General features: G+C 40.9%; 1 protein-coding gene across 2 annotated transcripts in view; it reads right to left on the reverse strand.

Moving 5' to 3' along the window:
* SHANK2 (SH3 and multiple ankyrin repeat domains 2) overlaps window positions 1-26,600 on the reverse strand; it is a 255,841-nt gene that overhangs the window by 34,531 nt on the left and 194,710 nt on the right. For both annotated transcript variants that reach the window (XM_058806933.1, XM_058806934.1), the window contains one exon: window positions 1,447-1,582. In XM_058806933.1, the coding sequence (XP_058662916.1) occupies window positions 1,447-1,582 (136 nt within the window). The remainder of the gene's footprint in view (window positions 1-1,446; window positions 1,583-26,600) is intronic.

A 26,600-nucleotide genomic window follows, 5' to 3' on the forward strand; every position in this document is an offset into this window, starting at 1 on the left:
GACCTCGCAGCAGTGGTGCCCCTCTGAGAAACATGCAAGGCTAAAAACCTCCTGGGCACCAGCCAATCTCTGGCAGATGAATTTAATCTTTGAAGAGACTGTTCAATCTGAGAAATACAGGAAAGAACATTCAAATGGATCTGAATTGTTAAGGTCACTCTAAGGGAAATGGGTGATCCTCAGAATATATAAGGTCTTAAAATATCCAGGCAATAATCTAGCACAGAAACTACCATCTGTGCTTTAGTATCCTGGTAACAAATATTTCTGGTGGTCAGAAAAGATAATCTCATTCCAACCCCTCTGCCACAGGCAGGGGCACCTTCCACTGTCCCAGGTTGCTCAAAGTCCCATCCATCCTAGCCCTGGACACTTCCAGGAGTGGAGCAGCCACAGCTCCTCTGGGCACCCTGTGCCAGGGCCTCATCACCCCCACAGCAAAGAATTTCCCACTAATATTTAGCCTAAACCTGCTGCCTTTCAGTTTAAAGCATTGCCTCTTGTCCTGTCACTACATTTTAGGTCAACATGATACATACCAAAAGGCAGAGGCAAAAAGGTTTAAAATGTGTGAACAGTATTTCCATCAAGCCAAATATAATGCAGGACCATGCTGGGACATGATTTAGTTTAATACAGCCTTTCCCCTCCACCCCACAAGCTGGTCTCACTCATTTTTGCTTTTTAATTATCACTGTTTTTAATAAGCAGTGGATGTGAAAAGCACTTCCAGCAGAGACAGAAAGTTTTAATTTGGTGGAGCAGGAGGGATCCTGCAGTGCCAGCCCCTCACCTGCCCCGTGCTGAAGAGCCAGGTGTGAGTGAGTGAGAGCTCAGGGCACTTTGGCAGCAACAGGAACTTTCAGCAACGTGCTGCAGCTGCAAGGAGCATCAGGGAGCAGCAGCAATCTCTCCTGCTTAATGATAATTATGGGGGCCTAATGACTTCCCAGCATAGCTGGGAAACCAAACCCTGGGGCATCTAAGGTGAAGGAAACAGTGTAAATTCCTTTTTTGTTTCCTCTTTTTTTTTTTTTTTTTTTTGGTGAAGTTTTCATGGTGGTTTTTTTGGATGGGTGTGTGAGAAACACTGTTAAACTACCCTATTTCAAGGACATTTGAGATTAATAAAAGGTCATCTCTTCTTAGTGCTTTTCCTCTCTCACTAGTGCAAGAAATTTTTCAACAAGATCCTCAAACATATACATGTGAAAAACTCATAAAGATTAATACCAAGCATAATGAGAGAATGTTGCTCTTTAGGCCACATGTTAACATCTAACCCAACAGAATTAAATCACTCCAAATTAAACAAGAGCAGGGCATTTCAAATTTGAGAAGCAAAGTCTAACAAATCAGAATTTAGAAAACAGCAATTTCATGCACATATTTGGTTTTCTGTGAAGGAAGAGCAGAAGAGTCCATTAGGAAGAGAGAAAAATGTACCTTTCTTCCTTGCTGTGTCATCGGGATCAAGATTCCTGGTTACTGTGACAACCTTCAGCACGAGGTGATTGCCCCCCTGTCGAATCATGTTCACCACCTGCCTGTGGCCAACTTTCACTACATTCTCATTATTAACCTGCAGAAAAAGGACCAAAAATGTAGAAAATTTTTGTTCCATCATTTTTATAAAAAGAGCGTGGAAGGAACAGATAGAATGTCTAGTTACTACCTTTTAATGAAAATATGTATTTAAGGAACAGTGCATAGCTGATGTGATGATCAGAAAACAAAACTATTCCTTTGGGAAATGCACACGTAAATAAATTCAATGTAAATAAATTCAACCAAATCCTGCCCTTTACATTTTATTTACAATTACTAGATTTTTTCCTTCTGCAAGTTTCTGGAAGGATCTCCTGTCCTGGAAGCAAAGGCAACAAGGCCATAGGAAGCCCAAAGAGTGTCCATGGAAAAAGAAAAGTTAAATGCATGAAGAGTTAAATACATGAAGTCCTGAGCAGTTACTGTGGTCATGACAATTAAACTTCCAACTGCACTGCACTGCAACATTTAGCTTAGGGGAAAAAAAATAATAAAAAAAAAAATCTATATATTCTCAGTAATTTCTAGTGCGAAATCATCCTTTTTGCTGGATTTGTCTTTCCATAATATCAATTATTAGACATAGAAGAAAGCAGAGGCATAAAAGCTGTAAATAAGCACAGCTAAAAGTAATTTATTTATTCATTCAATCTATAAGGAGTCACTGAAAGTTATCTGAAATTTGAATGATGACAACATGTAAGACTGAAGTGCTGCCTGTGCTATTTGAACATAAAAGATATTGAGGAATGGAGGAAGAGCTGCTGCCAGGATACATGCTGGGAAGTTGATCTCTCTCCAAAATTCCACTGACTCAGTAATATTTCACTGAGATCACTCAATGCCTCCCAAAATGAACAGTCATTTTCAAAGTAAGTGTTTTTAGCCTCCTCTATTTATTCTGAGGCTGAGCACCTCACACTCTGAAGGATTTACAGTTCAGAGCAGAGTCTCTCATTAAATATTATTGCTGTTTAGCAGAACAAACAGCACGAGCCGCCCCACTCCAACCTGAAATCATTTTCCCATCCATTGTCTGGAAGGAAAACCTTCCCTTTTTTCAGGCTTCAGCTGAGCCAAAATGCATTTTAATGAGGCAGTGCATTGGTAAACCATCTTTTCAGCAGAGTGCTGCAGTGGGGAGCCTCCAGGACGAGCTGTGTGCTCTGTGCCTGAGCTCAGGGTGCTTTTGGAGATGCTTTTTTGGTTCCAGGCACTGTGACGTAGGTGGAACACATGCTGAACATCCAGACCTGTTGAGCAGGCAAAGACGAAGTTCTCTCATTCTGTAGGTGGAGGGTATAAAAGAATATTGATTTAAATAGGACTCTTGCTGGTTTCCTTTATTTTACACCTCCTTAGCATCTGGTATTTAATTCCAAGAGATATTTATTTAGCTGGACCAATGGCATCTAAATTTAATCTGTCTAAAATACTGAAGCAAACGGCGTTATCCATTTACTTCTGAATTCCTTCCAGTATTAAAGCCTCAACCAGGTAATTCTTTTTTTTAAAAAAATCATGTAATTAAGAATTATGGAATGCTTCCACTCTATTTTTACTGGAATTAATTTTCAAGCTTGGAAGCCAGTAAGGATTACCATGTAATCCCTAATGCTGTCAAAAAATAGAGCCCTCCAAATAAATCAAAAGTCAATATTAATCAAACACATGTACACTTCACTAGTGTAAAGTGATAAATGTGTAATATGATAAACAGCTTATGCAGCATCCCATCTGTTCCCATCGTTCTGTGCAATGATATTTAACATTTAGAGCAGGAGCAAATATATACAACACATTTTTTTAAAGCTGCCTCAGAAACAGAACCTGTAAATGACTGTTTATAGCAGCTTTGTTGAAAAGGCACAGTTACAAAAGCTGGGACTGAAAAGATTGATCTGAAAATAAATAAAATAAAAATATTGATAGGAGAGCTGGAGGTTCTTTAACCCAGAGTCCTATGGAAATACTAGGGAACAAAAGAACCATGGAACCAGCAGAGCAGAACCTCATCTTCACAGTTTTTAGCACCTCAGGGGGTAAAACTGGAGCATGCTTACAAAGTAATAACTTGGGAATTGTCAATAGCTTATAAGGGACATTATTTCTTTTACCCTTCTTCAATATTTCATCCAGAAGCCAAAAGTCTGCAGGAAGGGTTGTTAAGCAGTGAGACACCAGAGTTCAAGCAGGTTTGTCTGACAGTTTTAGTTCGATTTATTCAGCAAAACTTTTCCAGGTGTGAGTAATTTGAGGCAAATCTCTCTCCACTTCCACTTCAAGCTTTGGCAAGGGGGAATTTGTAAACCTGTAAAGCAGGTATCTGTTCCAACTGTGCCAATTCATGTCATAATCACCTGTGTTCTCTGTATGAAATGTAATATAAACTCTTTAAAACACTCAAAAACTATTTTTTTGTTTTAGCAGCTAGGTGTTTGGCAGGAAGCTCTAGAAATAAAGAGTAAAGTTGTTTTGCAGGCATAAATTTATGTCTTTCCCTCTTTTTCAACCCAATCTTTCTGCATATTTTCTGCAATCTTTCACTGCAAAACCTGAGGTTGTTATTTTCCTCCTACAATTCCACAAAACATTTTTCTGCCATGTCCTTTGCAAATAAGTGAAAATAGATAATAGAAATAGACATGTGAGGAGGCTGGGTCTATGCTACGTCAATGAAATCTGGTCATGCAAGAAACAAAATCTAAGGAAAACTGTCCTTTGGGACACCTCACAATTTCAACAACTCTCCTCTATCCACTCTGGACTCTTGGGAAAAAACCTCAGAATTCTGTATTTTTGAAAATCATCCTTTATTATCATCTGGTTACTGGGTGGTGGGATGGAAATTACTTTGAGAGAATTAATTGATGAAGTAATATGATCTCATGAATGTCTTTAAAAATAGTCTAAACAGGCTGAATAACTTCTTTTCCCCTGGAATGCAGTTATGCAATAGGTTGAAAAATAATAGAATATAATAAAATGTAATATAATATACTACAATATAATAGAATGTAATTTAATATACTACAATGCAATGCAATGCAATATCACATCACATCATATCATGTCATATCATATCATATCATAGTAAAATAACCTGCACATTGTAAGCTGGCAGATGCATGAGCTAGAACACATTCACCAGAGCATCCTTCCTGTAGGAAGGTGCAAAAGGAAAAAAATAACCACTACCAGAGAAATAGACTTTTGCAGACTTCGTTCTATTAATTAAAAAAAAATAATCTTGGTTTCTTCAATGCATCATCCTAATCCTTCCATTACCAAAACATTCCCTCAGTGGAAAAAGCAGTCAATCATTTTTAACTGCAATTAAGTAAACAGAACTCCATCTTTATGCTTGGGCTGCCCATTGCAGAATGGTTGAAGTTGGGAATCACATCCTCCCAGAAGAAGCCTCTCAGAAGTTCTTCCTTATCCACTGAACTACTTGGAAAAAAAAGCCCAACAAACCCCCAAACCCGTTACACACACTTACAACCCCTGCCTACACACTTTTTAAAATTCACCCTTTTTGATAAATATTTCACACACACAAACCCAATCACAATTTGTACCAGCGAAAATAAATAGCTCCCAAGTGATTTTGCAGGCTCAAATGATGCTTCTGCATTTCAAGTAACCACAGATCTGTGCACGTGGCCCTGCCTGTCAGCAGCCAGTAAGAGTTTCCCATCTGGAGACTCAAATGTGAGAGGAAGAAAGACACAGTGACCCAGAGACTTCTGGGGAAGTGATTTGTGCTCTCAGTGCCAACCCAGGGGTCACCCACTGAAAACCAGCAAAGGCTTGTGGTGTTTGTGGCCATACTGGGAGGGGCTGGAGCAGCATTTAGCACAAACCAGCACAAATGTCCCAGATTTGCACCTGAAAAGCATATTTTACGTCAAAAACTCTATTACTTGATCCTCTAAATTCATTCGAAAGCTGGATTTAAGGGGCTCATGGGCAACACAAGGGTACATAGTGAATCCAGAAAAGTTTCTGTGAAAGTAAATTTGAACAAATTCTGTTGGCAGCAAACTTCTTACTGAGCATCCCAGGAAAGGCCTGAATGCAAAAATAACCACAGATTCAAAGGAGGAGCCAAGTTAAAAAGGTCCAAAGCCAAAAGATGCTTTGGTATCCAAAGCCAAAAGATGCTTTTGTGCAATGACATTTTATATGCTTACAAGATACACTTCATCACAATTGATATCAAGATTCACTGTCTCAAAAAGTTAGCACATGGTTTTAACCTGTGTCTTAGATTAAAATAGAAAGCAATAATATGATATATAAATGAGTCCAATAATAGAAATTAATATGTGAATTTGTCTATGCAAACCCAATTATTCCCATCCCACCACAGAAGCTTAAATAGAGAGAAGCAAATGGCTTCAGTCCACCAGGCTCCAACTATTCATTTATTTCAACAGTTTCTGAAACAGACCTTGAAGAGTCTCTGGAAAATTCCTGATGATTTTCTAACACAAATGGGAAGTTTGTTTACATTCTGATCTCCCACATAAAACATCACTGATTCCCACGGGTGTTTGACCATATCCCATTTAATCTACTCTGGTGTAAAAGATGCTTCAGAGGCTTCATGAACTCTGTTGATCTAAAAGGTGCTTGAAAAAGAAAATAAAAAAGAAAAACAACAAAAAGCTTCACAGAAGCAGGGATACAAGAATGTGGAAATTCCAGCTGTCATCTTGCATTAATGATGTTTTTGCAGTAATCCACTTGCTCAAGATTTGCCTGCCCTGGTGGCCCTACTGCAATGGCATGATGCAAAGATGAAGCCAGTGAGCTGGAATTGGACTAGGTGATCAAAGGAGGCAACTTCCCACCTGAATCCTGTAATTTATGGGGTTTCTCCAGAAGAAGAAATATTATAAGGAGGATTTTGACAGCCTTTCAGAAAAAAAAGTACAGATGAATTAAGGGAAAACCATCAAAATATGCGTAGCCTTGCTACAGTGTCTTGGCATCAACTCCAATATTGGGGCACACAAATAAGAGATAAGATGCCTGAAAGAAAACACCCTGTGGAGAGACAATGTGCTGAAGTTCTGGATTCCATCCTGTCACCACCTTTGCCCCTGCTGGCACATGGGGAATGTTGTGCCTTCCCTGCCTCAGCTCTCGTGGCAAAGGGAGATGGCACTGCCTGGTGCTCCAGCAGGACAGGCTGGAGCCTGCTGGAGCCTGGGATCTGCAGGGCTGCCCCAGCCAGGCAAAGACTTTTCCCTGGGCTGATCCAGCAGTGGCAGAAATGCTGAGGGATGTGGTCTCTGCCTGGAGACAGCAGAGCTGTCGAGGAAGGGCTCAGCCACTCCATCCCCACGAGTCGCACCAAAGCTGCAGTTGTGCTCAGGAATATCTATTTCTGAGAGAGGCACTGGAAGGAAGAGGCATCTCAGATCATAAACTCCAGACTCCTTGGTTGTCATGGCAACTGCATCACAAAATTTGTTTCTTAACATTTAGCCAAGCTCCATCTTGGAACTTCTCAGTTTTCCTGTCCCTGCTATTCCTGTTAGGCCCAGAACCTATGAGAATAAGTGCGATTTTTTTGTAATTTCTCTCCTGGGTGTATCCAGTTTGCATTATTTTTTTCCTGTGTAAAGCTACCAAAAGCATAAATAGACTTTATTTTCCCCTTACTTTCCCAGCATTCTACAAACATACGTGGGAGTAATGTCTTGCCTTGGTTAAACACATGTTTTAATAATATGACAGAGTTGAAAACCTGAATGGAGCATAACAGCAGTCAGTCCTTCAAAGACCTTGTTAATTTTTTAAAAATGTGTCTAACTTAAGTCAAACCAGCCTATAAAGACGGTCATACATTCATCTGTGTTTCACCCAGCTAAGACTGACCCCATGCCAGTGTCTGACTTCCCTCAAGGGAAATGCACAACTTGTTTTTTTCTAATAAGTACAAACTCACTGGATTACTTTGGGATCAAAACTGATAGCCCAAAAAAGCAGCTGGGTCAAGGGCTGCTTTTCCTCTCTTATCCATGGCATGATCTAAAAGGTAGGACTATGTTAAATTAGCACTCTTATCTAAAATTTTGGATTTTGCATACTTATATCTAACCTGAAAGCTGTTGCAAGTAAGTGACTTCCATCCTCATGAGACTACACAGAACATTTAAACATCATTCAATTCCTTGGACCCTGTCCTATTAAAAATAATGGCCTCCATTAATTAGTACCTGTTCCTGTTTTGAATCTTTTGGTTTAAGTCACATTTCATTGGAGAGGTTCAATTAACTTTATTGCAGTTGATTGAATTGCAGTGTTCTGCAATCAATTAAGTGGCACTTAAGATGAATTTGTCCAATGTCTGCCAGGTGCAAGAGGTGGAAGCTTCTCATGTTTGAACTTCTCTCAGGGAAAAAAATATCCAATGAGCCGGGCACATCTGTTTTGCTTCTTTTTTGCTTAAAATAAACTCACTGAGGATAAGTTGATAACTATTTTTTCCCCACATTCCAATGCTCAAAAAAAAATGTACTAGCTTAAAATTCTGTGAAATGAAAAAGAAGTTTGAAGTGCAACAGAGAGTACCTTTACATTATTCATCTTGTGAACATGCCTCTTATACTGAATTTGTTCTCATAGCCTATAAATTATGGTACATAGACAGCACCAAAAATAGGGTACCAAAAATAGCAAACTAGAGGTCACCCATATGGTAAAGAAACCTCTCTAGCATGTCTGCCCTTCACAGATGAAAGCATGCACGACAATCCAAAACTGCTCCACCGCTGCAACCAGAGCTGCTTCCATCTCATTCTCCTGGCAAATCCAGTCATCCTTCTCTGCTGGGGGTTGCTCCAAGGTGGAGGAAAGAAGGGGAAAGGGGAAAGGGGAAAGGGGAAAGGGGAAAGGGAAAAGGGAAAAGGGAAAAGGGAAAAGGGAAAAGGGAAAAGGGAAAAGGGAAAAGGGAAAAGGGAAAAGGGAAAAGGGAAAAGGGAAGGGAAGGGAAGGGAAGGGAAGGGAAGGGAAGGGAAGGGAAGGGAAGGGAAGGGAAGGGAAGGGAAGGGAAGGGAAGGGAAGGGAAGGGACCCAAGCTGCTCATTCAAGCAGTGGGAAAACAAACTCCCAGCCCTGCATGCTCCTCTGCTGCCCAGCCACCCACATCCCAGTTTGCTGCTCCCCCTGCGCAGTAGCTGATGCTTCATGAAACCCTTCTGATAAATTGACTCCAGAGGGGAAAAAATAATCAAAACTTGACAGGATAATTTTGCTCTGGGTCACAGACTGTCACTGTGATCTGAGAGCTTGGCCAGCTCAGGGCAGCAGAGCAGGTGTTTTTTCGGCCCCTGTTGCTCCCGTCAGCTCCTCTGGGACAGCTCCTCCAGGGCAGCAGCAAGAACAGGACCCCTTTGGGCAGAGTGCATGTCCAAGCCAGGCCCATCCCTGGAGCCGCTCCATCCCCTCCTGTGCTGCTGTGTGGGACGGGAATGGGGAGCAGAGGGAGCTGAGGCAGCACTGCCATTCCCGCTGTGCCCTCGGAACAGCGCCCACCTGCACTCCCTGCCCCCAAAGGGATGGAGTGCTTCAGACCCCCACAAAACAATTCCCACCCCAACGCTGGAGGAAAACAGGAGGCTGTGTTCCACCCTAAAAATATCATATTTTTTCAAATGGGGAGTTGCAGTGCTGTTATGCAAGCACAGGGAGGACAATGGATCTTTATTTGAATTCTGAATGAACCACTTGATAAGTATTTACAGGAGGTAGAAGCTCTCAGGCTGAGCCCTTCTATTTTTAAAGCTGTGCATACCTACACTAAAGACCATTAGGCAGAGAATTCTAAAATATGGATCAAAATATAGATCTCTTTATGAGCATTAATAATACAGCCCAATATTCATTTACATTAGGTAAGCACCCTAAGTCAGGCAACACAATTTAAAATTAAACCCTGTACATGGAATATAAACTGCCTGGTTTTGTACATTTCAATGATTTTCTGTTAAAACGTTCCCAGAGATTACACAGATATATTGACAGAAAGTGTTGTCATCATGTGTTGATAATCTATATTTCCTCCTCCCACATACAGTCACTTTCCAGAAAATGCATCTGCTCTAAGAACAATATTAAAAAAAATGTATTGCTCATGCATCCCTCTTTATGCAGGAAAGTCTAATCTTAGAGCAGATGGAGATAATTCTTTCTTAAAGCCATGTTAGTTTTAACAAGGCTGCCTTAAACTTGGAATCCCTTGGAAGATTAATTTGGAGGCCATGGGAATGAGGACTGAAGTCTGGGCCTGAGCAGTGTCTAAGCACATACAGAATAATCAAACTCACATAAAAAATGTTTTCTGCGTTAGATCAGAATGAAGAAATACCCATCAGTCAGCTGGTGATGTGCAAGTGTCCTATTTCAATTTAGAAAATTACTGATTGCACCAACCATACTGCAGCTTTGTGTGTGTTTTATGTCAGACTTCCCACATTGGAGATAAACCCCAAAAAGAGATATCAGGGGTGGCGCCATTGCACAGCACAGTTACATGGAAATGTTTAGTTTAAAGCAACCTCAAAAGAGCATCCAAATCTATAGGCACAATTGTAATGTAAAACAGACAGGAGACACAAATACCGTGTTACACAACATTAACTCAACAAAAGCAGCCAAAGACAACTTTCACAGCTCTTTTTAAAGAAAACAAACTTGTTTATAAGAGAAACTTCATTAATTCATAATAAGGCTTTTTGTTACCACTTCAAACAAGCAACGTTCTAATTTACGTATTCTCCACACAGAATAACCACTTTTTATCTTCTCAGGCAAGAGTACAAGTGCAAAAAGCTCCTCTGTTAAGAGGGAATGATTTATTTTGGTGAGTGAACAAGCATCAGAGGAGGATAACAGCAGATTCCTCAGAGCATTTTGTCACAGCGAATAAGAATCATCGACAAACCTTTCATTAGGTTTGATTTTATTTGTAAATAATTTGGAAATAAAAATCTATTTTGGGACGATCTGGTGACTCACAGAGCACGAGGCGATTTCCTGCCCTTTAAAGAGGCCCCACCTTGGCTGCAGAGAGCTCCAGTCCTGAGGGAACCCCCTCCCAGCCAAAGGCAGAGGCAGTGGAGCAGGGCTTTGCCTTCTGCACTGCTCCCAGCCATAGCAGCCAGAGATGCTGCAGCCTCTCCTTCGGGGACATTTGCTCCACAGTCTGGTTCTGTATCCAAGCAAAGCTTTGGAAACTCCTTTGGAGACACTTCCTGCCTTCAAGTGGCCAGAAGGAAGCCAAACCTGTCACCTGCTTCCTTTCAGCACCCGGAGCCAGCAGCACCATGGTCAGCTGGGGGATGCTGGGGGTGAGTCTGTGCTGTTGCACACTGACATTTAATTCCATTTAATTTAATTTCATTTCCCTCAAGAGCTGCACAACCTCGTGCCAACAGAGCAGCTCAGCAGAAGAGTCTTGTGGAGATAAGCATGCCCCAAACCTGAGCACAGGCACCAAAGAGAGGGGGACAAACAAAGCACGAATGCCAAACAAAGCCCAAGCAAGGACAACATAACAGGATTTTCAGTCAGAAAGCAGCAGCTTCATTTGTACCAACAGTAATTTTAGAATCACTTGAAAACATGTCCAAAATCACAATTTTGCAGACTTTTTCTCCTGCCACCTAAATTTTCTCTGCAACCCAACTCCCAATATTAACAAACAGCAAAGCCCCACTGAGTTTGATTCTATGCAAAATATTTTGGAATGTGAACTAAGTCTTAAGCACACAAGGAAAGATCAGAAAAATAACATAGCTTGTTAAGAAGAGCAGAAAGAGATGGTACTGCTCCACACCAAAGGGCAGAAATGCTATGTGCTTCCAAAACTAAGGGAGGGGAACTTCGATTTGAACACCAAATGTTATGGAAATCCCTTATAATTCAAATTAAATTTGTATCTCGGTGTTGCAGAATGGAGTTTAAATGTTAACCAAGCTCTTAGGCTAAAGTTTAAAATTTGGAGGCCCTGTAGAAAGAGCTAATATATCCCACAAAGTTGGAATTGTCAAAAGCTGTGTCAGGGTCACTTGGATACTGCCCTTGAAGGCTGAGCTCAGGGAGACCCAGGAGCCCAAATTCCCGAGGTGCTCACCAACCTGCCTCCCCCTGCACAGCAGATTAAACCACCCCAGGTGTTGGAATTACTCCTGCGAGCCCCTCATGTGCCAAAACTTCATCCTAAATCCCCATCCCAGGAGGGCCAGGGACAGCAATGGATGGAATGTCAGACAGATGGAATGTCACCCACCTCATCCAGCCCCTCCTGAGCCCTGACTCTCTGCTGGGCTACCAAATCCTACCTGGCCAGCACCTCCAAGGGCACTCCCACTGCAGGATTTGGGAAGCAGCAAAGGCTGGGGACCATTTCCAGGACTGGGTGGGCGCAGCTGCCGTGCTTTGGAGCCTGACTCCATCTGTGTGAGAGCACATTGCTCCCTGCCAGCGGCCACACATCCCCCCAGAGAACCTGGAGTACTTGAATTTCCCAGCCTGTGTGAATTCTACATGCTGCAGATAAACCTGGGAAAAAGAACTTTGCATTTTGCCAAACATGTACCAGGTAACCCTGTTGGAGGTTACCAATTTCATTTCCCAGCTAGCAGGAGCAATTCCTTTAGTGCCACGTTGCTCACATGGAGACTGAGCTGTGAGAAGGAGGCAGCTTCTAATGTATAAATTTTAGATGACTTTAAGGTAGTGATTGATTCTCCTTGAGTGCCATCCTCTTTTTTATTCCAGCCTCTGAGCTCTTTGCCTAATTGCCCAAATTGCAGTAGCATCACATCAGATTTCTCTCCAAATACCTTGACCTAAATCAGCTTTGTCCCAGTTACTGGCATCGACAAGTCTGGCAATGGCAGAGGGATAATTTCAGTGCATCCTAATATGCTTTTTATTGATTTCCAGGTGGGTTTTTTTTAGACTACAAGAAAGACAGCCATGAAAGACATGATTTAGATTCTGGAGTCTGACTAAGGCAACATAAAAGCTTCAGCTCCAGGAAACATTCTAAAAAGCAACCTTAGTGTGTGCTACTCACTCCTACTGCTGCGTCCCCCAAATCCTGCACAGGCAGCACTCCTGGAATTGCACAAATCCAGGGCAGAATGTCTTCTGCCACTGGCTTTGATTGGTGCATGACTGTCAGCCTTCAGAGCATCTTCCTGCAGAACGCAAGGAATGCCTGATCCACGACCAAAGCTCCCGACAGTCTCTGAAATTAAAACTATTTTTAGCCACCCTAAATATATGCTGTCTGAAACAGTTAAGTGAGCCATTGTTGCTAATACATAGATCCTTTCACACACATATAGAGTACATGCTTATCACCCAGAGCACATTCCTTACTGAGGGAGCACAATTTTGTCCAGAGGAATGGAGAAAAATAGAAGTGTGTGCACTAGAAATAACTCTGCTAAAAGGCATGGGGACAGAAAAAAGCTGGGGGGTACCAGGGAAGGACTTTAAAAACAAATAAATAAATCAATCGGGCAGAAAAAAAGATGCCATTAATTAGTCCTTCTAATTTCTAAGTGGGGAAGAGCAGCTCTAACCTGATCGAGACTTTACCGACTCCATCAGATGGCCAATGTTGGTACAACAGGCAAGGGCTACTTAAAAATAAAACAAAAGCACGAAGGACTGGGAAAATCATCCTTTTAAGCACAAATTGACTCCAGTTTAAATGTTTCCTCAGCAGAAAGCTTTAAAGCATTTTGCTTATGTCTACATGGCAGTTCTTGCTCAGAAGGAAAGGGCTGGAAGTTTTATGCTCCTGGAGAGACTGAATCTCATTGTTTAATTCAGGAATTGGCTGACTAGTTTTTCCAACACTGGAAAAACTAATTTTTAAAATTCACCAGGGTTTGTATGCCAAAGTTAGAGCAAATAATTTGGGTTTCCTGTTTTTCTGTGCTATTCCTGTGGGCCTGGTGGCTGCTTGTTTGGGAATTCCTGATCTCTGTGGACAGAGATATTTTCAAATAACTCAGGTCCAGAGTTATTTTCAAAGAGAAAAGAAAAGTGTCTCACAGAGCAGTACTTAGAAATTGAGGATATGGAAGAAAGTAGCAGCAACTCTCTGGAAAGTTTTCCTGCATCTATGGCATAGGCATGTGTAGGAAGCTGTGTGGATGCAAGAACTCTAAAAACAGACATTTTGTCACTTTGGTTAGAGATCAAAGACCTAGAAAACAGGATGCAGCCTCCTCAAAGTATCAGATTCTCAAGTTACTATCTAATATATTTCCATCATTCCACAAAAATAAGTAATTTTATCATAAAATCCCAGCACTATGGAATGGTTTGGGATGGAAGAGACCTTTAGAGTCCAAGCCCTCCTGCCATGGGCATGGACATCCTTCAGTAGGTTCAGGAGTTCCTTCCCATAAACCCAAACCTTAGGACAGAAGCAAATAAATGTCTCTGTTGCAGATAAAATAAAGCAAATCTATTGGAACTTTAGAAACCAAGCCAAGATTGCATCTTAGAACTCTATCATTACCTATCTGCACCAAGATTAAACTGATAATAGCTCCAGAATAGACAGGATCTTGGGGTTAGTTGCTTAGCAATTGAAACCTCTCTTTCAGAATCCAAAGGAGGCCTAACAGCACCTTTTGTGATTATAACTTGAAGTTCTCCTTCCTGACAGTGCAGCTGTGATGTTCTTAGCTACAAATCAATCACCTAAACCTTTACTTTATTTTGATAACACAGCTCCTGCTATGCATGGGAAATATTTTCCTGTCTGCCTGGATTCTGAGCTCTAAGAGCATTTCATCAGAACCCTAATTTGGTGCCATTAAAGTCTATTCCCACTGAGGGTGGCTCAGCTTTTCTGCACTGAGACACTTCACAAATTCTAGATCACCCTTGCCAGGCAGGAATGTGACAAATACAAATCTTTTCCACCCACTTCAGTAAAATCAACTAAATAATCAGTGAAACAGGGATGGAGCAAGAATTAGGATCTCATTCATCCTTTAACTATGGAAAAGGTTTCTGATAACACTGAGGAGTTAAGCCACTGACAAAGCATAACTCAGAACTTGGACAGAGCCTGTTCTTTTCAGCCAGAAAGGCACATGCCCAAACAAGTGAGTGAAATGGATAAATTTTACAAGCCAAGAAGGAAGGATGGGTTGCTGACTGTGATAAGAAATCAAGATAAGTTTCCTCCATCTGAAAAGACACAAAATTATCTTTTATTTTTCAAACCAGTGTGGTCCAAGTCAGATATTTTATGGTTTTGCTTCTTGTTTTGTCTTCTAAGCAGAAAATGCAGTATAATTTTGAATTTTTTTATTCAGGTCTGGAGTACTGAATTCATCACAGCTCCAGCCAAAACATTAGCAAAGTTCTCTTAAATATTTCCATTGTGGAATCCTAATTATCAGCTGTGGCTTCAATTGCCTTCTTTGCTCTCCCTGGAAAAGTGACATTCATTTTGCCTTGAAGCATGTGCTGTTTTTATATTTTCCTCTCCATGCCTTTGAAAATGAGGACCACCTCTTTCCACAGCTCATGGGCAGCTTCTCTCTCCCTGCTACTGCAGCATCCCACCTTGGGTTAATGAAGAATGCCCTCACTTAACTATGCATAACTGGATTTATTTCTCCTTTTTTTTTTTTTTTGGCCTCACCCTGGGGTTATCACATAATTTATCAAGAAGAGATGAAGTATTTTGTTTGACATAGCTGCAGCCCATCTGGAAGGTTGCAGGAGATGTAATGTGGCCGAGAGCGATTATTTCATCCCGCACCATGACAGCCAGCAAGAAGCAGCAAACAACAACAACAAAAAACCTCACTGTGAATTATATAGGTGCAGAACTTTCACTGTAAAAGCTGGATTAGTTAAAAGCTTCCTAGATAATACTTAGTCACAGAAAGAATAAACTCTGGTTACTTATTTCCTTCCCTTTGTCATGCAGCAAGGCACAGATTAAAAAGACAGACACAGGGAGGCCAGGCACTTTGAGGGCTCGCCAGTATTTTGATTAGTGACCAAAGTCAGTGAACTGCACTTTGTCTTGTCTTTTATGTAAGAATAAGGATGAGTCATGCAAGACTAAAATAAACACCTTCTTAGAGGCAGCCTTGCTAATAATAGCAGCTACATCTTTAGTCCTCCCCAGCTGAAACTACTCTATTACTAAAGCAGTAGTATGGAGCAGAGCATGCTCAGGGAGGAATTCTACCTCTGCTGCCTGCACCTTCCTGTCTGATGGCATCAAAACAGACAACTCAGAGCAGACACTTCCTCTGGGCTTGTGTGGCACAGTTTGGCAGCAGGGAGGGCTGGGTGGGTGGCTGCTGTGAACATGAGAACTTGCTGGAAAGTTCTGCTGCAGCCAATGGCAGGATGGGCTCCATGCTGGCCATGGCCAGGCCCACCAGCAACAGTGCGAGCACCTGAGTGAGAAAAAGTGAGAGAAAAAGCTCTGCAGGCCCCCAGGTCAGGGGAGGAGGAGAGGCAGGAGGTGCTCCAGATGCCAGAGGCACTGCGTCCCTGTAGCCCATGGAGGTCCAAAGGGAAGCAGAGATGCAGCTGCTGCCTGTGGAGGAGCCCAGGGGAGGCTGTGACCCCACAGAAGTGAGAGGAACAGTGGATTTGTCTCCACAAACATGCTGTGGGTCTGCTAGATACAACTAGCACTGGGAGATAAAAGAAATAATGGGAAGGATGCCACTGATTGATGAATGGAAAAAGGATATTTGCTTTTACAAATAAACTTTAGGTTTGCTGATAAATGAAATTAGACATTGAAAGATGAAAGAAACGATGGGGAAGAAAAACCCCTAAATTTGTAAGAATTAAAATTTTAAAGGGAGGGTTATACCTTAGAGGGAAATCTTCAGTATCAGTAGTTTTGGGAAGTCTGTACCTCTCAAGTACCCCAGCCAATGGGGAAAGAGAGAAGGGAAATGCAGCTGGGAAATTGGGATAAAAAGGGAGGCTGCATCCTCCAAAAATCTGAGAGATCCTAGGAGAATGCTCCATGGCCTCACCCTTTATTCAAATGAAGTCAAAGGACTCCTCAGTCTCCTTTTTGGACGTGAATCTCTGGTGTTTGTGGATTAATTTTCCTAACAGAAGTCTCCTGCAATCCTGCAGGAGATCCATGCTGGAGTGATCTGCTCCTGAAGGACTCACCCCAAGGACGGGACCCACATGGGCTGGGGCAGTCTGGGAAGAACTGCAGCCCATGGGAAGGACTGATGCTGGAGAAGTTCATGGAGGATTCTCCTCCCCTCCCTGGAGCAGGGAGAGGTGTGAGGAGTCCAGCCACTGAGGAGGAAGGAGCACCAGTGACCACATGTGATGGACTGGCCACAGCCCCCAGTCCCATCCCACTGTGGGGGAAAATCAGGAGGAAGCTGAGCCTGACAAGAAGGGAGGGGTGCAGGGGAAGGAGTTTTAAAATCTGTTTTGCATTTCTCATTACCCCAACTTGAGCTGCTATAAATTAAATTAATTTTTCTCCACATCAAGACTGTTTTGCCAGTGGCAGTATCTGGTGAGGGATCTCTCTCCGTCTTTATCACAGCCCAGGAGGTTTGTGGGGTATTTTCTCTCCCTGAAACACTGGTAGATCCATGAACTCTGCATGCCACTGATACCAAAGGGAAGCTCAATTTCTGACTAGAAAACAGGAATACTTCCTATTCCTAAAACATAAATCATATCTGCAAACTATTCTGTACAAAGAGAAAATATTTTCAACGTATGCATCCCATAATAAACACATGAATTATATTTTGAAACTTTGAGGAAACTATTAAACCATTACATGTCTTTCAGGTGCCATTGGGTAGGAAGGAGTTTAACCATTTTTGTGGAGAAAATTCAAAAATTTGCTATTTCTCAGGTGCAGAACACCAGCCAAGGAAAAAACCTTTCCACAGCACAACAAAGCCCAATAAACCCAAGGAAAGGAAAACTTCCCTGAGTTACAACTGCACCATGAGGAACTCTTCCCACTTATCCCAACAGGCAGGCTCTTCCTGCTTGAACGTGCCTCAACAACTGCACTGGATTTATGTTTCCCTGGAATTAAACAGTTTTCAGGTGCTCTCAAGCCTTCCAACCTCTCCACAACAACAATCACCTCCTGTTCTTTCACCTGAGCAGTTAAAACAGCTGCTGGACAATGAGCCTGATATATTGCTGGTTATCCTTTGAGACATTATGGACAAGAATCTTGTTCTGGGTTGGATCAGCCCTCTGTACAGGGAAGACTTATCCCAGTTACAGCCTACCTCTGCAGCAGAGCTGTTTTATTTCAAGATGGTCAGAATGATAATTATTTTAAGCACATTTGATAATTGTTCAAGGGGGGAGAGCAATTTTTAGAAAAACTAGAGAATGCCCTGCAGGTTCAACACAACTGATCTTTCATTTATAAGCCTCAAACTGTCAGGTCACTGAATATTGTCCTTCAAAACTGACAACCAAGACTGGCTCCTATTAGAAAAACGTTGTTGGTGGCTTCTCCAAGACTTAAAAATCCCATTTAGCTTCTCATTTCCTTTGTTAAGTTCTTTTAATTACGAAGCCAAGCTTGGAAAGGCCAAACAACAACAGATTCTTCTGTGGTTCTCACAGTCCTCTGGCATTAGGAACATATGTCAGTTGTGTTTTATCAGACACCAAAGGAACATAATCTTGCTTCTTGGGCACTTCTGAATTATTTCTGGCAGAGAGGCATTGAGATTAGAAAGGGAATAGTCTTGGCAGCAGGAGCAGTTTCTCTGCAGCCTTTAAACCATGCTCCCCTTTCCCTCACACTTAGAAAATATTCCAAGTTTCCATATATTTATATAAAACTTGATTCTCCTAAGTTAATTAACTAAGTCAGTGCAGTGAGTTCATAGGTTATTAGAAACTTTTTCACAATATAAGTCTGGATCAAATGGCAATATTCCAGTGGAGCACTACCAGGTGTGCTCTCAGGGAGGCACCTGCATGGCACAAAGGAGTGGGGATTGTATTCCTGGTCCTGCCTTTCCAAATGGCTCTCCCAGCACACCATATGCTCCACACACAGTATCCCACATGGATGCTTAAAGGGTTCATTAACTCCTCAAACCCAGATTTCTGAGGGTCTGGACAGCTCATACCTTTGTAAAAGAGGGAGGGAGAAGTAAGAGCCAAAACCTAAATTAGGGGAAAGGGAGTTAAATTAAGATGTGTGCAGGGATGGTGGGGAGCAGCTCAGAGTTCCTTCCTTTGGATCCAGGGCTCCAGGACTGTCTTGTTCCATTGAAATAATCATCTGTACACAAATGACATTTTAAAACAGCTTCACTCTTGTGACACCAGGCACAACTTTGGAGGCTTTGCTTTGCTCAGAGTTGCAGACTGCATTAGTCATAACATGACTAATGGACTAAGGCTTAACCTTTAAAGGAGCAAATCCATGGCCCACTAACATTTTTGGAGGGAAAAATTTCATAACATCCCAACAGCCGGAACAATCCATCAGGGCCTCTCCAGTTCTCCTTTTTGCTTTATTCTTTGGAGGCACCACTGTCTGCTTTGCCATCCTGGCATTTTTCTCCTGCCTCAACACAGGGTTGTGATGAATAATATTCATTCCCTCCCTCCCTGGGTGTGGGGTCAGATTAATGCTGCATGGAACATCTAAAGATTGATGAATGGGATCCTGGAAACTCTTCCTTCAGGACCTGTGCTCAAATCCTACTGCATTTGGAGGTGGAAGATCATCATGCAAGCTGTCCAACAGAGGTGGAAACAAGAGCTGAAAAATCTAGGAGGAATCAAGCCAAGAGCTTTCCCTGATGTACACATGGAGCACAGAAGGACCTCTAGTCTTCCTCATGCAAATGAATTGAAAATTGCATTTCAGGAAAAACCCCACAAATTTGTTGGAATACAAGTAAAAAAATCCCTTGGTGGATGGCAGGAAAAGAGAGCAAAATTTGTAATGCAGATTTCTGCCTCCTTCTATTGTCATCTAAAATTTTGCTGGTGTTATTTGACCTCTTTTCCAGCTTTTCTCTGGAAGAACAGATGGAAGTCAAGTGAAAAACGTGGAAAGGAACAGCACAGTCTTGTACCCCTCTGAGAACAACAAACAAGTGGTAGAAATTGAAATATTTTCTTTCCTTAGCAATGATTTTTTAATAGATCTTTCCTCAGACACACCCTTTTCTCCACAGCCCCTGTAACTGATAAACCAAAGAAGACAGCTTCCATTAGAACATTTCCTAAATTTCCTTAATATTTTTTTTACCTTGTCACTGACCCAGTGATAAAAAGCTCTGACATTTCACACTGAGGAAGGCACAGATGATCTATAATCCATTTTTAACCTCCCTCTCTGCAGCATCTGGACAATTATTATCCATATTAGAAGCCTCTGGAGTCAAAAAACTAACAGAATGTATCTAATCCATGAAAAAATAATAAAAATACCTATCCCCTGAAGTATTGATCCAGAATTCTGTAAAGTCTGTGGCTCTGAAAGATGAAAAACGTGAGAGATCATCCATTCCAGAAGAACATCTTAAGATGCTCAAGGGGGAATGGCTTCAAGCTGGCATTGGGTGGGCTCAGATTGGATATTGGGAAGAAATCCTTCCTGTGAGTTTGGCAGGCCCTGGCACAGGGTGTCCATGGAAGCTGTGGCTGCCCCTGGATCCCTGGAAATGTCCGAGGCCAGGTTGGACCTCACTGATGTGAGCCTGTTGTGGATCCAGGAGCATTTATCAGCCTTTTCCTGCTTGTCCTGCTTATCCTGCATCTCATGGATTCATCTGATCAAAACCTTCAGCTATTTCTGAGCTGATTTTAATGGGTGATTCTGTCTCTGCCCTAATAATGCCAATGATGGTGCTCCTTTCATCTGAAGCAGCGAGATAACTTCATTAATAACTCAGCATGATGTCATCCCTACATTCCCTCTGCCTGTAGCATTTTTAGACCCTTGTGATCTAAATTTTCTTCTAAGGCTGGCCCCTACTTTTGTAAAAAAAAAAAACACTTAGAAATTTTCTGCAAAAGGTTGAATAATTTTTAAAGTTATTTCTCTTTCAGCTCCCCAGACTTTGAAGCAAGAGGGGCTAGAGGGGATATCAAAATTATTTTTTGAAAATCCAGCCCTTAGAACATACAGATAAGATATAATATACATAAGATATATATATATACAGATATACTTAATCTGTAAATTGTGGGCATAAAACTCAAGTTATTTCCCAGAAACACAAAAGGGATCAGGAGGGCAAAAGTACAGCAACCTCTTCTTAGAGGAGCAAGGAGAAGTTTTGAGGGTCAAAGCACATTAAAAAATTGAAGTCTGTTACTCCAATTAGTGTCTGTGCAGTGGATAGACTGGATAGAAATACAGATTTTCTGGAAGTGTCAGAGGTCTGATTTTGACTGCCATCACATTAGGAGGAAATACAAGAAAACACTGTTCAAGTGTGTCAAAGCAAGCCCGCAGATTATAAAATACCATGTATTTATTTGTACCCCATCTCTTGAATATTATTACAGACCAGTCCTTGTTTCCCACTACAGCACATTTGACTTGTTAAACCCCACTTTAGTTAGAAATTAATGACAGCAGCTACAGCAAAGCATGTCATATCAACTTGGCTACATCAGCTTCCACCACAGGAAAGTGAAGGTGTCATTTACAACAGATTAAAAAAAGACTGAAGTCCCTGAGGTATTGACTTAGGAAGTAACTGAAATAATTTGCAGCTTTGTTTCATCTTCTTCCAGAATATGACTTAATCCTCTTTGCAGATAATTCTCCATTTACCAAGCAAGAAAAATTGCAGATAATTCTCAATTTACCAAGCAGGAAACATTTGAGACCAGGATTATGCAAAATGTGCCTTGGACCACAACAACTTTATTTTCCAAAAGGCACAACTGAATCCAGACCTTCATGGAAACCCAGAAAATATCCAGGTCAGAACTTTTTTGATGGGAATACTTCTGACCTATCTAAATGGCCAGTTACAGGTATGTGCATTTGCCTATTACTGTTTTCAAATATCTGATACCTACTTCAGTTCAGCATTCAAGTAAAAAGGTCAGAAGAAACATCAAGGGAATGTTTGTAGAGACAAATTCACTCAGAGAACCAAGTCAGAGAAGGAATTTATTCCACAATTTCTTGCAGTATATTAAGTAAATAATTTATTAGCTTGAAATTATGAATACCTTGAAAATAAAAAAATATAATGAAATTATAATCAAAAGGATTTTGTTTGGGTTTTTCAGCTAATGAATTCTTAAAAATAAAAACAACAATATAATATTGTCTAGCTAGATTTACTTGGCCTACAGTGATACAGTAATGCTGCATTTACTAAACTCTGCTGGGGAAGGAACAAAAAATTGGAACTTTCCCATGTTGATGAATAAAGTCAGAGATATTCTGCTGAATAAATTGACAGAAATGCAAATAACAGCAGGATTTGCATGAAGGGAACCCTCCTGTGCAAGCACCAAAATGTAAATTTTAGGCTTACTGAATACACAATAATTTCATCATACAGACCTGAATTATAATTATTTTTAAGCAAGAAAGTTCACCTAGTTATTGATATGTTAGGTAGTCATTAGAAGCTGATCATTCTCTTGTGAGTTGAAGTTTGCTAATCCTCTTTTTTAACTAATCTAAATTTAATGAGTGATGGCAAGAAAGAGTCAATAAGAGCTAAAAATAAACTAACAGCAAAAAATTAATGAGGCAATGATTTATTTATCTTCATGCTGATGAAGGTGTGTGGAAAAACATTGAAAAAAGCAGCATTTTTGTGGGTCAGTAGCCAAACCAGTATGTGGCCAGTCAAATAGCCCTGGGTTCTCTTTCAGCATGGAATATTGCAGACTGATTATATTTCAGCAGAGCAAAGAATCCAGCTGGTGTATTTTGATTATCCATTTTAATTCAGAAACAGAGAACAAGCTTGGCTTGCTCAACACTTCTTTGATAACTGTGTACCTGTATCTCTATTTAAAAAAATCCCAATTTTTGCAAATTTTTTATATGATGTAAATCTACAGAATTCATATGTCTGCATCACAGAATCATGGAATGGCTTGGGTTGCAAGGGACCTTGGAGCTCAATTAATTCCCACCTATAATTATAATATATATTAGCATTCCAAGAGGATGATGGCAATATTCAGTAATTATTCTTTTCTCTGTTAGCAGTCAGGAAAAAGTTAAAACTAGTACTGAAACCAAATGCTAAGTGCATGACTGAAGCCTTAAGCAAGCAGCTATTAGCTACTGCTATCAGCAAAATAATCCCCTGCTGAATGCTGTTAATTAGAGCAAACAGTAAAACCATGGGAAAATGGAAATGCTCATCTTTGTCACAACAGGCTGCAGTTTCCTTCAGCAATGGTCAGAATCTGGGCCACACACTGAAGCTCCTCACCACTTAGCATTTTCCAGGAGGAGCTGGAAAATCCAGCAGGTGATTCCCCAAACCGTGATGGTTCCCCACTATCACCTGGGTAACCAGGACCTGTGAGCACAAGGATGAACATATCCAAGCTTCCTTTCAAATCCATCAATAGTTAATGGCACCTCTGGCACCCCGTGTGTGGGTTTGAAATTACCCCCACATAAACCAGAGTGCTTCTTTGGTAACACAGACTTTAAAAAACTTCCATTATCCAAAAAGTCTTGGAGAATCATGGGATCATTTAGGCTGGAAAAGACCTCAAGATCACTGAGTCCAAACCTTAGCCTGGCACAAATATTCTCTCTGTTTTCCTCAAAATGTGGGGTTCAGTCATTTTAGGTGCATTGGCTTCTCCAGAAGAACCTCCCTAGGCCATTTTTCAATGCAGTGGCAAGGAAAAAAATCCGTTTTCTACTCAAAACCTCCTTCTGAGATAAGCTGAGTCCAAGGAAGGAGCCCCACCTGACTCTGTCAACACACAAATGCTGAAAGCAGCAGATCTGAGAGAGAAAACAGAGGTCACCCAGCACAAGGGAAAGGGCAGCATAAGAGACAGAATGCAAAAATACAGATGGTCACGAGTGAAAAATACTCAGAGAAGCAGTAAAAGCTGAAGGTTGCTCAGAGGACAAAGCAGAAATGCACAGACAGAGGAAGAAAAGCTCTAAAGTGAGGCAGGAATTCAGCCAGAGCTGCCCAAGGGTCAGCAGAGATCTGGCCACAGGAATTTATCACAGAGATGGGAGGCAAAGAGACAGAAAACCTCTGAGAAGAACATAAAGCCACAACTGCTCATTCTGGATACGAGTCAAGGGCTAGAAAATATGCCAGTCAAGATAAAGGGGAGAAGATTTCTGAATATTTGGAGGTGAAAAACAAAGGTGTTGGTTGGTTGTGAAAAAAAGAGCAGAGTTATCAGGACAAAAATATTGACGACACACAGAATTGCTTGAAGAAAAAGACAAAAGACACATTCAATTTGCAGTGGGAAGCTGATTGCATCTCCCCAAGTGAGGATTCAATCCAAGTGACAAAGGCAAAATTGAATATTATTCTGTAACTGCAGCATGTGAATTATTTTAGAGATGTCAATAAAGCAAAGAGTAAACACCAGCAGAGAACATGGGTGTAAAAAAGATACACTGAAATGGAGGGGATTCAAGCAGCGATAACATCTTTCATTTTTGATATTGATTTTTTTCCTCCTGAATCTTATTAAATTAATACTATTGGTCACAAGACATTGATCTTTAGAATCAAAGCAAAAAAAGCTTGAAGTCCATGTGAGGCAGAGGGAGACACAGCATTGGTTTCTTGAGCCCTGGTGTAATGAACACATTTCAAACTGCATTCATTTATTAAATGGAATAAAATAGATTTTTTTTGGTCAAGATTAAGGTCAAGGTAAAATACTAGTGAGATGCAAAGCAGTGATTTAGTGATATTTTGGCAGGAACTCAGCACTAACTTCTAAAATCCAGATCTATAGAAAAATATCTGGGATATAGAATAGTGTGCCATACCTTTATATTGGCATCAGTAGAGGTAAATTTGGGAAATGGGTTATAACAGCCCATGCTGTCAATCCCTCCATCACCCATGGACATCTTTTCCCTTAGTTGATTTAAACAAGAACCTCTCTAAAAAGGCAAATGCAGACAGAACGACCAAAGCCATTTTAGTTTTTGAGATGGGCAATCTATTTTAAGGACTGTGACTTTCTCTCCTAAATTTAATAATTCCTCTATTCATCATCTTAGCAGGATAGTTCCAGGAGAGTCTGTACTTAAAAATTGCTTATATAGAAATCCACAGGGTCTAAAGGGGACTTTCTCCTTTGAGGTCTGCTCTCCCAACAGTCTGAATTTAATATTCCATGCAAAGTGCCACAGGTCACTGTAATTTTCCTTTCCCAAAGCTGCTGCATAGAACATTATTTTATCTGATGCTTAGAGCCTGGTAGATTCACTTAAACAGAGATCAGTCTAATAACAAAAGGCCTAATGCAGAAAACCAGTTTCCAGCACTAAATACAGATATATTTACTCCAGATATATGGATTTTATCCAGATATATGTATTTTTCATCATTCCTATTCTTATCTATGCCTAATGAAGACTTCAATACATCTTAATTTGTGTTGGAAGAAAACAGAAAATAATATATTATTTTTTGTGGAGTCATCTTGCCCATTGGAACTGGAAAGCACCATGGTAACATGATAAAATACTTGGGGTCCTATTTTCCTTCCCAAATTCCCTCTACTCTAAAACCAATTGATATTCCTGTTGCTGACCCCATGGTATCTGTAAAACAGAATTCAGAGTATTTCATTTCATGTTGACATGACTGTGTCTAATAACTGAAGGTTCTTTAATCCCCCAGAATATGTCAAATGCTTGAGAAACCATCTGATGTCTGGAACAAATGAAAAATATCCTGGTCTCATTTCCTGCCAAGCAATGAACTCCAGCTCTCTGGCAACAGCACCACCAGGTTCAGCATTTCCCCCTGGCTCCCAAAGCTCCCAATCTGCAGAGCTTGCTCTCGTTCAGGAGTGTTGCTTGTTAGGAGGGAATCATGGGCAATTCCTTAAAATCAGAGATAAAAATGCCACAGAACATCAGCGAGCACTTCAACTCCTCTACTGTAATCACAGAATAGTTCACATAAATTTCATTATCTTTATTACTCCTGAAATCACCAAACTGTCTGAAGAGCACTTAAAATATAATTTAAGAAAGGGAGAGGTAGCAATCACTCTCTCACAGCAAACGTGGTCCTTTTAGAATTATTTTTCACCTCAGAAAAGGTGAGATTTTCTGTACAACATACATTTCAGCTGCACTCCATGATCCTGATGGGTTCCTTTCAATTTAGTATATTCTATGATTCTGGGATTTGTAGCAAAAATAATTTTTGCTTCAGCGAAATCATAGAGATACAAGCCATTAAAAAAGCCATGTAAAAATGAAGCTGTGAATTAGTCAGATGTGGAAAAGTAGAAAAGCCCCATTATCCATCCCAGCCAGAGTTTTTCTTCAGAGACAACACTCAGCCTTCCAATTCCTAGCAATACCAGGAAACAAAATTGCTTCTCTAGAAGTATTCACTAAAATATTCCTTCACTTCTACTGTTTATTGATTAAAGTTCCTGTTGCAGTCTAATTTTTTCCAGCACAAGTATTGCTGCCTCATAGCTCAGCAGCTGCCCCGACTGCCTTATCCAGGGGTTTCTCCTCTGCTGCAGGGCTTTTGTCTGGCCAAGTCAGAGGAGCCCCCCAAGGAGGAATCATCTCAGTGGCTCAATCAGAAATGAGTTTGGAGAGGCAGGTAATGATTGGGATTAAATTCATTCCTGCTTACAGGCTCAAAATACATTTTAGGCTCATTCGAGTTAAAGAATGAGTAAAAGAAAGGGATTCAATATTTTATAAGTGTATCAAGGCCCCAAGAAAACCCAAAAAGGTTTCTATTTTTGTGTGCTGTTGTTAATGTTTTAAGAAGTTCAGTTCAGCCTAATATCTCACA

The sequence above is a fragment of the Ammospiza caudacuta genome, chromosome 6 (genome assembly GCF_027887145.1).
Source record: "Ammospiza caudacuta isolate bAmmCau1 chromosome 6, bAmmCau1.pri, whole genome shotgun sequence".
Taxonomy (NCBI): domain Eukaryota; kingdom Metazoa; phylum Chordata; class Aves; order Passeriformes; family Passerellidae; genus Ammospiza; species Ammospiza caudacuta.